This window comes from Synchiropus splendidus, chromosome 11, assembly GCF_027744825.2.
Source record: "Synchiropus splendidus isolate RoL2022-P1 chromosome 11, RoL_Sspl_1.0, whole genome shotgun sequence".
Lineage (NCBI taxonomy): Eukaryota > Metazoa > Chordata > Actinopteri > Syngnathiformes > Callionymidae > Synchiropus > Synchiropus splendidus.
This window is the reverse complement of record NC_071344.1, coordinates 11,980,847-11,996,633: the sequence shown is the minus strand read 5'-3', so window position 1 is coordinate 11,996,633 and position 15,787 is coordinate 11,980,847. Positions and strand designations below refer to the sequence as shown.

At 41.6% G+C, this 15,787-nt stretch overlaps 1 protein-coding gene across 1 annotated transcript; it reads left to right on the top strand.

Moving 5' to 3' along the window:
* The first annotated feature begins 5,729 nt into the window (after positions 1 to 5,729).
* On the top strand, positions 5,730 to 15,453 carry LOC128767048 (F-BAR and double SH3 domains protein 1-like). Its single transcript, XM_053878747.1, has 22 exons — positions 5,730 to 5,798; positions 5,935 to 6,032; positions 6,195 to 6,240; positions 7,653 to 7,726; positions 8,009 to 8,150; positions 8,230 to 8,366; positions 8,592 to 8,655; positions 8,729 to 8,857; positions 9,764 to 9,886; positions 10,139 to 10,234; positions 10,296 to 10,412; positions 10,615 to 10,719; positions 10,895 to 11,050; positions 11,124 to 11,252; positions 11,299 to 11,367; positions 12,287 to 12,364; positions 12,431 to 12,533; positions 12,978 to 13,069; positions 14,359 to 14,460; positions 14,519 to 14,612; positions 14,683 to 14,738; positions 15,379 to 15,453. The coding sequence occupies exons 1-22, from the start codon at positions 5,778 to 5,780 to the stop codon at positions 15,451 to 15,453; spliced, it is 2,106 nt and encodes a 701-aa protein (XP_053734722.1). The 5' UTR covers positions 5,730 to 5,777.
* Positions 15,454 to 15,787: the final 334 nt, after the last annotated feature.

Sequence of the window (15,787 nt, the reverse complement as noted above, 5' to 3'; positions counted from 1 at the left end):
ATCTTTGCTGCTGGCAGGTAGCTGAAAATAAAGAAAAACGGAAATAGCAGGACCTGCATATACGAAAGTTTGAAGAAAGGAAATTGTCTCATCCTCGATCTGGCGATCTCTCATAGTGTCACACAACATATGAACACAACATAATGATGACTAATTTCACCTTTACTATAATATACATAAATGTCAGTGTGGCCTTACTGTTTCCATCAGATTAGGCTTTGGTTAACATTAGAAAGTCCTTGAGCCACAGATAAGGTCATCACTTTTAAAGAATGGCTTCTTTTGATTTTTTTTTTCTATTTGATCTGTGTGACTCATTTTATCTGTCCAGAACAACAATGTTCCACTGCAAAATGTCAAACATTGCAAGTTAATTGTGGGTGCCAAAAAAAAAAAAACATTAAAAGAATATGGGCAGGTAATCTAAACACTGACCTACTGACTACCTGTTTAACTCTATGTTAATAAGACACCAGATAATAAAAATGAAACATGTACTCTGGCTTGCGTCTATATTCTTATATATATAATATATGTATATTATATATAACCCATGTTTGTGCAATCCCAGCGCTGGATTGTGATTGAGTTTAGTGGTGCTAACGTTATTGAAGTTTCACAGTTTCCCTCATTAGGATGGATTTTAGGATCCATCAGAACGGCACACATATTCTGATCAGTGACGTGTGGTGAGGTTTATGGCTGGTGAGGCACTGACTTCATAACAATCAGGTTTACAAACACATGAACCCTTTGGAGTAGCCTATTTACCATTTGAGTGGCGGCAGTTAACAGGTTATGTTTAAAATCTCACATCAGCTTTTTACAAGCTGCAGTATACAAAAAGCAAAATGTTATGATGGTCATGGTTAGAACACTTACTTCCTGCTTAGATTGAAAGTCCAGTTTAGAAAATTGTTTGAGGTTAGATATGTAATCCTCCATTTTGAAAGTATGGCCAAATTAGAAGAAAAAAAATAAACGGATAGCTGCACTTGACTTACTAACTGTGAACTGTGGTTAGTTGTCAATTATTCTGTTGTTGTTCTGTTGTCACAAGAAGAATCCCTGGGATCACAAGTGCCCCCAACCGTGCACGTATGCTTTCTTCCAATGCATCAGTGAATTTTAGTCATGATAATAATCATGACTGAGGCAAGTAATTTCCCCTGGAAATGACTCACCCTGGAGCATAAAATGGACAAATTGGCGTCAACAAAGCCAGTCAACAGTTCAGAGCTGTGAGAAGACACTTCTTATTGAACCTATTTGCAGCTTTGCCGCTCCAGAAGCAACTGATATTCTGCGCTGTTTACAGTACTGCAGGCACCAGAGGGAGACAGAACAATGACTGGGCTCTTGAGTTCCACCTCTGGGAAATTGAACACACTTATTCTGCTGCTGCTCTGGTTTAATGCCCAGGCCGACAAATGTCCTAGATCCTATGAACTCGACGTGGACATGGAGAACCTTCTTGCAAAGGTAAGAAAAAGTCCCTTAGTTCACACTCCCATACTGTGGATCCTTTATCTACAGAATGAGATATAATGTTTGGAAGCCACAACATAGTGGAAACCTAATGTTCTCCATAAGTTTAGTATGACTTTCTATCATCACTTTGCTGCATTGCATGACCTTATAAAGGCAGCTCAGTCGACATCAGATTGCCACAACTGAATGGTAATGTTTCTGTAGCATTCATCTTTGCAGAAGTGCCCTGGGAACTGCACCATCATCCAGCCAAGAGTAAGTGACCCCATACCTTCTCTTTAGGTAGCCCTGCTGTGTTTGAGAACACAACTCAAATACAGCCTCTTATTGAAGCGAGCACACTCAGCAAGAACTACAATTTGTTATAGAGTCACAAGCATCTTGATACAAGATGAGATGATCGGAATGTTTATTTGATAAGGACAGTGAAACCAGCCAGAAACCTCAAGCACAGACTTGTTGGAGGTAACCGTTTTTATGTCATAGGCGACTTGTGCCAATACATCTTTTGTGCTCAGTAGCAAGACAATCGAAACAACACATCTAGATTTAAGACACTCTGACATAGGAAATGTTAGCCACTTCCTCTTTGCTGTACGCTCACCATAACATACATGCAGGGTTATGTCCGCTGTGTTTTCATGTTGTTTCTTCCTCAGGACTCAAGATGCAAGTGTTTGAACATCAGCTTTTCAAATGTAAGCACACATTTATCATATGTCTCATCTTTCTGAGCGGCTCTGAGCGGTCAAGTCTATAACCACGTTTTGTGAGTGAACGATGCCACCACACCTTCCTGATCTCTTGAGAGTGAGCATTTGAGAATTTCATGCTTGAACATGTATTTAAGGTGGCTGCTTGCGACTTGCAGAGATATCACATTTTGAAATCAGTATTTACTGCATTCAATCTTTGTTTTATGAGATTGTGACACCTATTGACCGGGAATCTGTATTAGATTTTCATGAAACAAAACCATGAAAACAAGCCTAACATACTGTAGAAAATAGCTTTTACGTGGTCATATGCAATAAATATTTGCTTCTCATCTGACCATAAGAGCTTTTGTATAACTAAAGAGGGATCTACATGTCATTCCCTTCTGACAGGAGAAAGTCTTTCCTACCTACTTCATTGAAGGTCTGAAGTTGTTGGACAGCACAGAGAGGTCTCTCCTTAGGAGATTGAACCACATGGCATCAAATTCAGCTTGCATGGTAAGGATTTTTTATTTTACATCTCAATGTATCATGGACTTGACTCAATCATGTTTATGTCGTTGTCATGCCACGACAGGATGTCCTAGGCAACAAGCAAAGTTTTTTGGTTTTAGTGTGTGAACCAATTCGATTTCTAATATGGTTTCATGCTCTGTTCCAGCAGTTGTACTGTCCATATTGCTGCAACATTAAAATCCCACTCTTCCTTCTTGTCACTTAGGAAAAGCTCAACAAAATTTTTGTGGACATGACTTTTGAGACCTGGACACCACCCAAACGTTTTCTTCTCAAGATGGAGAGCCTGTGGCAACAACTCAACATGGCATCATCTACATAAAAAAATCAAATGAACCAAAATTTTCACAAACTCTTGTGAGATAGAAGATAGAAATGCACTTCTTCCTTCGTCACCCATTCTCACTGTAAAAGTTTTCATTGGTTGTCTTGTTTTCTGGAATAAAATTGCTGCAAAGTGTGTTGTGTATCTTTTTCTTTCATGCTTTGGTTGCCTGCTTTAACAGCACAAAATACATCCAAAATACTACTTTGACTATCTCTGCTCTGTAGCTTTACTGCTCTGCCTGACTTGGTTTTGGGGAGAGTGGGGGTAAGGAGAGCAACCATGAATGGAATGTACTGCATAAAAGTGAAGCATAAGGCATACTATAAAGGAGAGGAGTGAGCAAGAAAATGAGGGAAACGGTGTCTGGACCAAGACATTCTGACCAAGCTGAATTAGCATCAACTTGTCACAATGTCTCATTTCATTTTTATGCGGACGACACACATATAGAGCTCCCACTCAGAGCCTCTTGAGGCCAACTGCTGTTTTAGCCTCTCTAGACCACGTGACCAGTTGGCTGGCCCAAAGTTTCCAACTAAACAGAGCAATATGTGATAATATGTATATGTATGTAATATGCTCTTCCATCCAAATTCCACCCCCTTACCTTATCCAAACGTGGGCAGCTGTCAAACATTAAACACATAGCTTGAAACCTGCATGTTAACTTTTGACCCCACTTTATCATTGGACCCACACATCAAAAATACTGTACAGACCTGCTTCCAACAACTCAGAATCAAACCAATGCTGAAAACTTCAAAAATTCTCCCGTCTAGATTGTTGCTACTTCCTCCTTTTCCGTCCCAAAAATCTCTCTCCTGCCGGCGACTGGACCGAAACTTTGACTGGTCTTTGCAGACAACATCGCATCACCCCAGTTTTAGCCTCTCTGCACTGGCCTTCTGGGCATTTTAGAATCGATTTAAAATTTTTACTAATACGTTTTAAAGCTTGTCATGGTCTAGCTCCCAGCTACATGGAGATGTCACGTATGAGTCAGCTGGCTGTCTATGCATGTGTGCTTATCTTGCATTAAATGACGTCATATTGCGACGTATAATGTCCCAGACCCAAAACAGTTGTGGACGATGTTAAATAATTGTACAATTCTTTAACATGGGCATACTCAACCCAGGGTTGAGACCAGACTAGAGACTTGAGGAGGCGCCAACAGCCTTACATAAAGCCTTACCAAACTTAGGAAACAACCAGTGGTCCACGATCAGAAACTATGTCAGACAGTAGAGCGCGGTTGTTAAAAACATGTGATACTAACAGGTCAGCAGTCTCTATGACAGATGGGAGCTTCAAGAGGGGAATAAAGTGAGTCGTCTTTGAGAACCTGTCCATCACCGTGTGTTATCTTCTGATGGACAGAGACCAGTGATAAAGTCCACAGCAATATGGGACCACGGCTTCCCAGTAACAACCCCGCGGGAGTCTGATGGGAGGACTTGCCCCTCGAGCAAACTGCACAGGCGAAAACAAATAATTTGAAAGAGGCACATTTGGCCACAAGAAGCCGTGACGTAAAAAGGAAAGTGTCAGGTGAACTCTGGAGTGGAACGTAATCCTGGGTGTTTGACCCCACTGCAAGACCGGAGGACGAACTGCCAGGGGTACGTAAAGGTGGTTATCAGGTCCATTACCTTGGTCCGGTTACGTCTCCCGCACCGCACGCACAATATCCCAGGTGGCCGCATGAATGGAACAAGACCTTGGCAGCATTGTCTGTGGTTCCACTGTCTCCTGAGGAAGGTCAAATTTGCGAAACAGGGCATCAGGCTTAACGTTCTTAGATCCTGGAGACCATCTGGCCTGATGAGTGTTTAGTCTTTTAGCTGTAGAGTAGAATGCACATGGGTGGACCTTGTCGTTGGAAGGGTCCCGCTAGGAGAGTACCACCCCAACCTCCGCCCCAGTGTCCGAGTCCGAGCCTCCGGAGTCCAGACAAATGGACTTTAGGGAGAGGTGAGACATCTGAGAGGTGCAGCAACCTTGCTGTAGTACCGTACGAACCTTCGATAAAAGTTTGCAAAGCCGAGAAATTGCTGCAACTGCTTACCGGTTGTGCTTCACCTCACTTTTTAAATACCAGAATGTTGCCTTAATATCGGACAGACCGTTCCTCTTTTCGTCGACTACATGACCATGGAGTATATGGGGTCCAGGTGTGCTTTTAGCTGCCGTAGGCTCCAATCTTTGACAATAGAACTTGGCTGCCCGCCCCAAACAATAAACTCCATTAGCGTTGGTTTTGCCTGAGGTTGATTCCTGTTAGCTTTCGCTTGAATTCGGTACAGTGATTTTATGTAAAGGGTCTTGTTTCTCCGCAGAGATTAACACCATGGGTCTACATATTGTGAACAGCTATTAGGCGGTCAGTATTATCAAATGACCACCACCATGACGTTACAAATGCCCATATTGGCGCTGATAAATCGGTCAGCCGATCGATTGGTGAAGCTGCAAAAAGGAACTAAAATAGGGTGCTATTTTGATCAAATTCAATATTAGCGCTGGCCGGCGTACACATGGAGGCTTTTAAACCTTTTAGACAGACTGACACTGGTCCTTGCGGGCCTTCATAATGACAAAACCAAATTAAGGCTGAGCTAGGAAGGATGTTCATCCCCCTCCCCCCACAGAGATACACAGATAAATAAAACAACCACAGACACATACACTGTCAGTTGAATCTGACCTAAAAGGCAGCAGCCATGCAGCGTCGTTGCAGGAAGGTAAGGCACATTGGATTTGAATAAATATTGTTGAATATCCGTTATTCTTCAGATAACAGTCACCGCAAAAGTCTGCTTTGACTCTTTTTTATTGGCTTCAAATCCCTATATTGTACTCGTGCTGCCTTGTGTTCAGGTGACTGAATGTCAGCAGGTGAAATTGAAGTTTGCAGAGCAAGTTCGCAAACTTCTTCTAAAGCATCACCAAAGCACTGAGCTACTGCAGGACATCAGGTGCTTGGCTTTATTTAGATCAGTGGACAGTGAATATTTGCATGTCAAGTTCTCTTTTTTTTATTTTTCTAAGAAGATAGTGCTAAAACAAAAGCATGCACACAATGACCTTTAGAATAGATGCATGGAATTCTGGTGTAACTCGCTCTTCTGCTTGCAAAGGTCCTTCAGTAAACAGCGGGCATCTATCGAGAGAGACTATGGTCAGGTGAGTGAAACTATTCTGGTCTTTTGCTGGAACTTATTGATTGAAAAGGCCTGAGTGCTGTGTTTAATTTAAACAATAATGTGTATGCCACCCAGTAGGCAATGTTTGGGATTTATAGAAAAATAAAAAAAACAAAAACATCAGTGTCTGGAAGCGATGCGACGCATGTGCCACAAATGACACTAGAGGTGGAAAGAAACTTTTAAAATGTATTTATTCGGTTCACTGGTGTGTGTTCGGGCACTTTTCATATCTACATGGCCATGTCATTGATGGAAGTGTGCAACAGCTGCAACACCAGCAACTGAGCTGGAACAGTGAAAGTGAATTTTCATCCGGTGCTTCTGCCGCATTTGGTGGATCTGTGTTCCCCCACATCACTGCAAATTCATCTGGGGTTTAGACAATCAATCTCCGCCTCATTTTTCGAGAGCAGGAGGTCTTTTAGGTCAAGGAGCAAGAGTTGGGAGCACTTCCAGGCTAGAATTATGGTGCCTTTTCTGAATAGCAAAGCCTGCATTTATTAAGCTATGCACACACCCTAAGGTCAAGGTCAAGGTCAAGGTCACACCCTATATATATATATATATATATATATATATATATATATATATATATATATATATATATATATATATATATATATATATATATATATATATATATATATATATATATATTGTAAGTGCATGAGTTCCTGGTCCACTGTTCACACTGATGCACAAGACACGTGGCAGCTAGGATGATAACAACAACAACAAACATGGAGGAATCCCTGAACAAAAGCAAACAAAAGCATCTGTTTGCTTTTGTTCAGGGATGTTTTTAGCTGCGCAATGGCCAGGGTTTCCACTACTCTGAATGGACTTGAAATTCTTATAAAACTTAAATTCTTATACAAATATTTAAAAAGAGCTTTGGTTTTAATAAGGTGATATCAAAACTTGAATATAGCCGCCATCATCATTTATTGTGCTATTGTCAATATACAGAACAGAAGTGGGAAGAAGAAGACATAGGAATACATGTGGACAGCGCATGTCAATTTCATTGGTCTCATGTGATGGGATCTTGCTGTTGGCAAGATCATTTGTCAGTAGTTTAGTGGACAACTTTCTGAAAGGCACCACATAAAGAAAAAGTTATTTTGTAATTGGGTCTTCCCAGCATGTTGGCTGTCGGGAAAGGAAGAGACTCTGGGTAGTTGACAAGACAAACCATGAATCCATGCTGCCGCCCTGGCTGGTTGTTCCAAACATTCCCTGTTGTTGTGATCCATTGGAGGGTTGGGCCTCGGTTGCAGCCTGGAGTGCCACTCAGCAACCAATACGATCAGTTTGCGAGATTGTAACTCTTTTTTTTCTCCTTTGGAAAGGTTCCACTTTTCAATCAATCTATTTTTCTTTTTTTAGGCGTTACAAAAGTTGGCGTCGCAGTTCCAGAGGAGAGACTGGCAGAAAGGAATGTCTGAAGCTCATATTTCTGGGTACTCACACCTGTGTCAGCAAATGGTGACACTTTGTTTAGAGCTCTTCACTTGTTCTGTAGTTAAACCTACATCATTTCTTTTTTTAATATATTTTTTTTTAACTTGGTTCATCATTGCACGATGTAGCACTTTCCTAGTTGGTGGGATTTTCACTGCCATTGGCAATAAAGTTTTATCTGATTCTTTTTTTTTTTTTTTTTTTTACAGAATGTGAATATTAGAATGTCTTACCTAAACATCCAACCAGAGCATTGCTTGGATTTGTGTGTTTGCCACTAGTGTTTCTGGGGTGTGGTGCTCTCTGCTGGATGCAACAGCAAAGTCTGCAGCATCTCATCTGGCAGCTGCAGGAGATTACCGGCAAATGAATGAACACATTTGCAACACTCTTCACAATGCCAAGGACACGCAGGTCAAAAGGGTGAGGCATGATGCATGCAAGTGGATTTTTAGTTTCCCTTTTCACAAATTCTGTTGTGTGCACGTGACCTGTGTAATAGAGTCTGAAGGAGCTGCAGAATGAACAGGACGAAGTAATGGCTGCTCTAAAGGAGCTCAATGGAATCAAGAAGCAATACCAACAACTCTCTCACATAGCCAATGTTGCTCGAGAAAAAGCTGCTGATTCACAGAGGAGGTTAGTTTGTCTGTGTATTCACATTTTTGTCAAGACTAGGGTGGGTATACATTATTATTATTTTTATACAGTTATTATTATACAATTTTTTATTTTTTTGCCACTGTGAATGTACAGGTAGCATGTAAGCGTGAAAGTGGAGAGAAAATTTTCAATAAGCTGTCAAAAAAATAAAGTAAATAAATCAAAACATATGTTCGATTTTCTCTTCCATTTGTTTTTCAGAGCAAGAAAAAATGAAAGTGGGAGTTTCAACTTTCAATCTGGACAAAATAAAATGGCGTCAAAGGTAACTGCAAGATGTTGCAACATTTAGCATCATTTTGCAGTGGTTTGAAATAAAAAGGTAGCTTTTGCTGCAGCTGTGTTCCAGGTCGAAAGAGTGCGACAAACTCCTGATTGAAGTTCGTAATGAATACTTACTGACTTTGGCAGCAATGAACACCCATGAGCGCCACTATTACACTGAAGGCTTGCCACGCATGATGCAGGTAGGATGTCCATCCTGGACGTGGAGATACTTCAAGGGTGTGATGTGGGAAATAAAGGTAGTTAGTAGTTCACGATACTGGAGCTGAACGTGGCATTAAGGAAAAATGTTTTTTTGTAGCAGAATGGGCTCTACTGTCCGAGTATACGTTGTTGTGTGTCCCCTAGATTTTTGGGTTTGGAGGGGGGCTATGGTGACCGTTGTAAATGTTTAAACCAGCAGTGGGATAGCAATTTGCGTAATTCACACTGAGGAATAGAATGTCTGAAATGAAATAAAAGCCTTTTAAAGGTCTATGAACTGTATAGATTTCTTAAATATGTGTCGCTGAATAATGCATTATATTCAAAATATCTGCCTAGAATCGTCACATACAAGTAAACTGACAGTGTCAAATCAAAGGACTTGAAGCAACTTTTGTCCTTATTATTTCTTCATTCTCAAACCTCATGATTCTGTCCATCGTGAGACTTACATTTTGTCCACTTGAGGCCACCGTAGGGCTGCCTGCATAAAATGAAAGACTGTTTTTGTCAGACTACACTGTTCATTCTTTCCCGGTTTCTTCACCTGACCAGCGTATCATCTCTCAACAGATACCTCCAGGGTTCTGTCGCTCTTGTTTCTCTCTCCTGTGCACTCGCACCTCTAACGTGTATGTGTGTCGCGTCTCTATCCCTTATTTGCTCAATGCATAGGTGCATTTTGACCAATTACGAGCGACTTTTACCAAAAGAACTCCATGAATTAACTGCTGTTACACATGGTCAGGATGTAGATTGTCGAAAATAGTGTGGAGAGAGATGGATCTCCTAGCTTAGATACATCTTTTAGCACCGTCTACTATACATTTTTATTCATATAATTAATTGAAATCATGGTGCTGTGTCTTGTCTTCCTACTGAAGCAAATCAATAGTGACATCTTCGACAGTATAACTAGGCATTTCTCACTGCTGTGTGAGACAGAGATGGAGATGTGCCTGACGACACACAAAAACTACCGCAGCGCGTGGGATGGAGTTCTAAAGGTATTTATGAAATATTTTTGTGGACAAATAGAGCATGGGATGTACATTTTATAACAATTTCTTCCTTCTCTGCACATTGCAGCAATTGGATATTGGATATATTTTAAGGTGTGATAGCTGTTTACCACTAGGAAAATAGGTTGAGACATTTTGACAATATATTTTAGGATGTGCATTGAACAAATAAAGTTGAAATGAATGCAAAAGATATTTAGTTTACACAACCCCTTATGAGTTTTCTTTTATACCCAGTTAGCCAGAGAGACAAACATGCAACAGTTTCTACGAGACTCAGATTCATTCAAGAGGACGACAGAATACACATTTCAGCCCACACCGCAGGACCAGGTGTGTTTCTAATGTGTTCCTTACTCTCAGTAGAGATGGTTATTGCGTGACGTGTGTTCAGGTGTGTGTTCTTCAAGACATCTGTGGTCCAGCAGAGGATAGCTGGCTGAATAAGGAGGCCAAGAAGTGGGTGGCTCAAGCTTCACATGACTACAAGATGGCTGCACAAGCAGAGAAAGTGAGCACAGTGGCAGCTTTGTGTCATCTCACACTCATCTGGGCCAAATATCAAAACAGCCTTGAATTAAAAAAAATGAAATAAATTCACACAAATGTCCTCAATTCCAACACTCAAACTGATGATATGATTATATGATGAAATGAGCTTTTATCGCTACTATTATACATTTTCAGTCTGATCTTATGGTCTTCCACCACAGGTTTTGGAGACGCTGACAAGTCGAGCAAAGATTCTGACCGGAGATGCTGGACGCAAAGTTCAACAGCAGATTGCAGACGTTCAGAGCAGTATCAGAAAAAACACAGTATGTCATCAGTATGACTTTTCACAATGCATTTTGATTATATAATGATATATAAGATGCTGATGTCTTCCCAGAAGACAGTTGACCAAGAATCCAATGGTTCATCAAAATTTTGTTGATGGGATTTTTGGTCACTTCCATGATGTTAGCTGAGTATGACTGCTTTGTGCTGTAGCTGAGCAGAGTGAAGGCTGAGGCCCGACTGGCTCTGTTGGCGCAAAGAGTCGAGGGAACGGAACTATGGATTGACCTTGCCATGACACAAGCTGAGCAGGATCTGGAGAGAGATGAGCGGTTCAGCGAGAGGACCAAGTCTACGGAAGAGTTTTCAGTACGCATGACTGAACAACGTGGTGCATGAACCAGCATTTTCAACCAAACTTCTTGCATTATATCTTGCTCAGGAGGACGAGCTTGATCTGATATACTTTGTGGAGGAGGACGATGAGAAGGGAACCATCTTCAGCGACCCAGCCTTGACATCAATATTGTGTCTTTGTCCTGCAGTGGGCCGAGTGACATGCAGCTATGAGGTATGCTCATCAAATGAGGATTTTCCCTCTCTGGATGTCCCACCAGGCACCTGGAAGTTCAGAGCCTCACTGGATATTTTCTCTCAGGGTGATGCATGTGATGATGGGAGGAAAGGTTTGTAGTATTTCACATAAATTACCTCAGTATTTTTTGCTGACTGGCGTGCCGTCAATCTTTCCAACGCAAAAAAGTGGAACACACGTGTGGCCCGGGTTATTCATTATATCATTATCTGCCGTTCCATGGTGCATTCAGTGCACTTCCCTCTTCTGCTCCTCTTCCCTGTGCCTCTTTACACTCCACGATGTAACTGTGATTTCAAACTGGCGCTTACTGCAGACTGGAGCTGGCATTGGAGCAAGGCACAATGCTGTTCTGCCCCGGTGGAAATTCGGTCAACCTTACTCTGAAGCTGACTGCAGTCCGGAGCGAGCATCACTGTGACTCATGACTCAAGCTCATTGCAGAAGACTCACAGTGTCCAGCAATTCTTTCCCTGGCTGTCTCACTGAAGTCATGGAGAAATAAATGAAATGGTCGATCATCATAGGGCTGACCATCGGGTTTTCAGCCATTCAAACGCGCGCCGCCAACAAGGGGTGTCCAGAAGCTGAACAAATCTTTGAGGAAAAGACTGGAGCTGAGTGACAGCAGTCACTGTTGTCGTTGTTGTTGTGATGAATATGATGCTGGCACAGCAGATCCAACTGCAGCGTTTACATGGCGGCAGAAATGGCACCAAACTTTCCCACTTTGGAGGCTGGTCTCATAAGTTTCTGATGCACTGGCTCTGCAACATATAAATGTTGGATTCAGTCAAAGTCAGATTCATTCACACAATACTATCAAATGTGCAGAACACTATCTTGAAATGTTTTTTTTTTTTTTTTTTATAATATCACGATTGTAGTCGAAACGGGGATACAGCTCGCTCAGTGTTTGCATTTCCAAAAGTTGGCTTTGTGACTGTTAATGGACCACTGAAGGTACTGTATGTATTTACTATATTTTCTGACCTCTCTACTTTCTCTAGTCTTATGATGAGCATTCAAACATGGAAGGGGAGGAACTTCAAGGCAATGAGAATGGGGAAATGGAAGACTGGCTCAAGGTAGCTGCATTTTGCTTTTAGTTGTGGGTCCTGCTACATGCTATGCTCATTTCATCTGGTGCACAGGCCTGTAATTCCACTCTTTGCCTGCCAACTGAGGACCTGTCCCTGCTGGATACATCACCTTGTTTGTCCAAAATAGCTGAACAAAAGGGAGCAGTGAAACAAGGTGCGTTTTTGTATCATCAACAGGGATTGTTAGTACGAGTAGTAAGTGTATTTTCATGAGTGCAACCACCCCCTCCAAACATTAATGCATGTTTTACAACACCATTCATTTTAGATAAAGATCTTGAGGAAGAAGCTGGGATTAAAGGTAACATTAATGTCTGTGGAGTATCTAAATGTCCCAAATATTGCTTTCAAAAGCTGATACACAATAACAAAATGCGTCGTGGGTCAACTGATTGATCCGCGCACGTTATGTTTTTTCTTGTTATGTCCTGGATTTTTGTTCGAAATCCGAAGCAAAAAAATCTCGAATTTTTTGTTCGAATTCCGAGACGCTTGAAAACCGAGGCACCACTGTATTATATTTATAACGCATTTCTTTCTTTATTTGCTTGCATTAAACTGTGACACAAATTTACTCATGTGCCTGTCCCTCAATCAGATGCTGCCAGAGCTTTGTCCTTCTACCAGGCTCAAAGTGCAGAGGAACTGTCCTTCCACGAGGGGGCGCTAATCCAAATAACCCAAGAGGTGGTTGGCAAATATAAATTATTTTGAATAAATCTTTGTTTGTTTGTTTGAGGGCAAAACTATTTTTGGATCAGTATTGCATTATTAAATAATAACATCAAATGCCATTGCAACGGCTGCGATTTCACTGGAGTCCAATCACATTCGCGGCATGATACAACACTCTGACCTCTGTACGTCGCTGAGTTTGTTTTCATCATTGGGGCTTTTGACACAGCAGACTTCAGTCTCGGATGGCCTGAGTCTGATCGCCCCCTGTTGTGCGGCCTCGCACCTGTGTGCCTCAGACAATGTCTTCCTATTCAGATGGCTCTACTCGCAGAATCGCTGGTTAGTGTCAACTGAAGGAGCATCTGAGCAAGCAACTAAGGAAGTCATTCCTAAGTCTAAGTTCTCTGTCAGCACGAGGAGTCATTGCCAGCCAAAAAGCAGCTCAAGTGATGACGGACCGCCACTAAGGCTTTAACAGAATGTAGTGTTCCACACGTGTCACAGGCAAAACTGAGTGTTTTCATGTTCAGTGAATAGTCTGGTGAATCAAATATAGTCAATCATTCTTTCTCATTGTTTCCCTTGGGAGAGCTGTGTTTCTGCGGCATCACCTTAGTGAAAACAGTTAAAAAACAGTCACAGATATATACAGATATTCAGATCTATTATTAATAATTATTATTAAAGCAAATCTGATAGCTAATTCAAATGTTTATCAGTCTAATAAAGGGATATTTCAGCACGTGCGCTGTTCGTGCACTCCTGTTCTTCATCACCTCTTCAACACCTCTTCTGTTTTGGGAGTTTTCCGAAGTTGTTTTTGAACCATGTGGTCTGCCATCAGTGAACAATTGCTCCACAGATATGTTTGGATTGGAGTCATGCCATCTAGCAACTCAGTGCAGTAGATATAACCTCCCCCCCTCCGTGCAGCGTTTCCCATGATGAGGTACAGCTCTCCAGCCGGGTTCAAGTCCGCGGCCAACCCGGGTTGTCTGTAAAAAACTCGTTCAGAAGTTACGTTATCTATCCACTACATGGAAACATCACTGACCTTTCTGCTGCACCCACTGGTCACAGACCAGTGCTGCTCATATATGTTCAAAATCCTCTTTCTTCCTTCATAATTTAGAGAGTGTGGCTCATATACAGGTGCGTTCTATGATCTGGAAATTACGGAATATAAACCAGACTTTGACCACTTGTTATGAAATGATGTGATACTCTTCCAAAAACAGTTTTGCTTCTAAATTGTACATTGTTTGTTGCATAAAAGAAGGTTTTATTTATGTTCTTTGCAGGCAGAAAATAGGTGCTTGGAGCGAGAGATCGGCGTCATCCCACCAGTACTGGTTGGGATGATTTGTGATGAAGAACAAGAGGAAGTGGAGGATGCAGGACAGGTGACTGACATAAGACGGGCAATGTTTACCTCTCACTGGGCTTAATTTCTCTCTTCAGCTTCCCTGTAACCCTCTGACTTTGAGATCCACCGACCTGGATGAAGAGAGGACACTTGCGACTGAACCTACTAGTGTTCCAGATAAACAGGAAGGTCAGCTATGACAGCATTGAACAGACGTGCACAAAATGATGGTTGATTTTCAAACATCTCTTGTTCTCAGATTCTGGCGAAAGCGGCCACTACTCACCAGCTGCCTGTGGAAGTCGTCTGAGACCTGTAGGTCATCTGGTACTTCCCTTAAAGGGAAAATGGAGGGAAACATTTAAAACTTTTAAAGAAAGTTTGTCATTAAAGAGTTGTTTCTGATAAATTTTTGTGTTAAAAAAAGCCAAATTTTATAGACCATGATTGATTTATGAAAGCACTAAAAGGGTAACAGATCCAAGGGGGTGAATACTAATGATAGGCACTGTATTGTCTCACCGACATGCCTCTGGAACAATACATAAATATGCAGAATGAAATTATTGTATATTGTCAACAAACTATTGACTTACAGATGAAGAGCGTCATAAGAAATAGTTGATACAAGTTTAAAGAATGAGGGACAAGTGGCAACCGTTGGCATTTTGTCGCTTTGAGGGTCATTTTGTTGTGAAACAGGTTTTGAAACTAACTGCAAATGTCCACAGTTTTCAAATGTAAACAATTGATGATACCAGCACGATCCAAAACAGTGCAGAGAGGCAGTCATGGTGGTCAGTGTCAATACTCAGAATCACATTGTTATGTATTGTCGTACATGGAAACAAAATTCCATGGAAATATTTGTCTGCACGTCATGAAAACCCATGACTTCTTCCTTCTAATGATGTATTGGTTGACGTTGATGTCTGCGTACTCTGTGTCTCCTCAGTGCCGACCACCACCACCACCTCCTCCTCTGAACCGGGCACAGTCTTCTCATCCGGGGACAAAGAGCAAAACTTGAAGGAGTTCCCACTGTGATCAAAAAGCAGGCGAAGGACAGACAATGCACATCATGAACTTGTGTACTGGAACGTAGGGCACACAGTTTACATGTGCGCTCCATTTGTTGATTCTCTCTGGGATCATCTAGCGCTGCCTATTCACTTTACATATTTCATTTGCACATCAAACACAGAACTGAACAGGCCAGAGATGTTCAAGTGTCAGGAGTGGTCACAGCAAATCAGGCTCCTTCACCTTATCACCTTCACCTGTCTTGTGCATCCAAACCTTGTCTTCCTCTCATTCTTCATCTTGCGTACTAAAACACATCTCTTTTTCTCTGCCTCTACTAC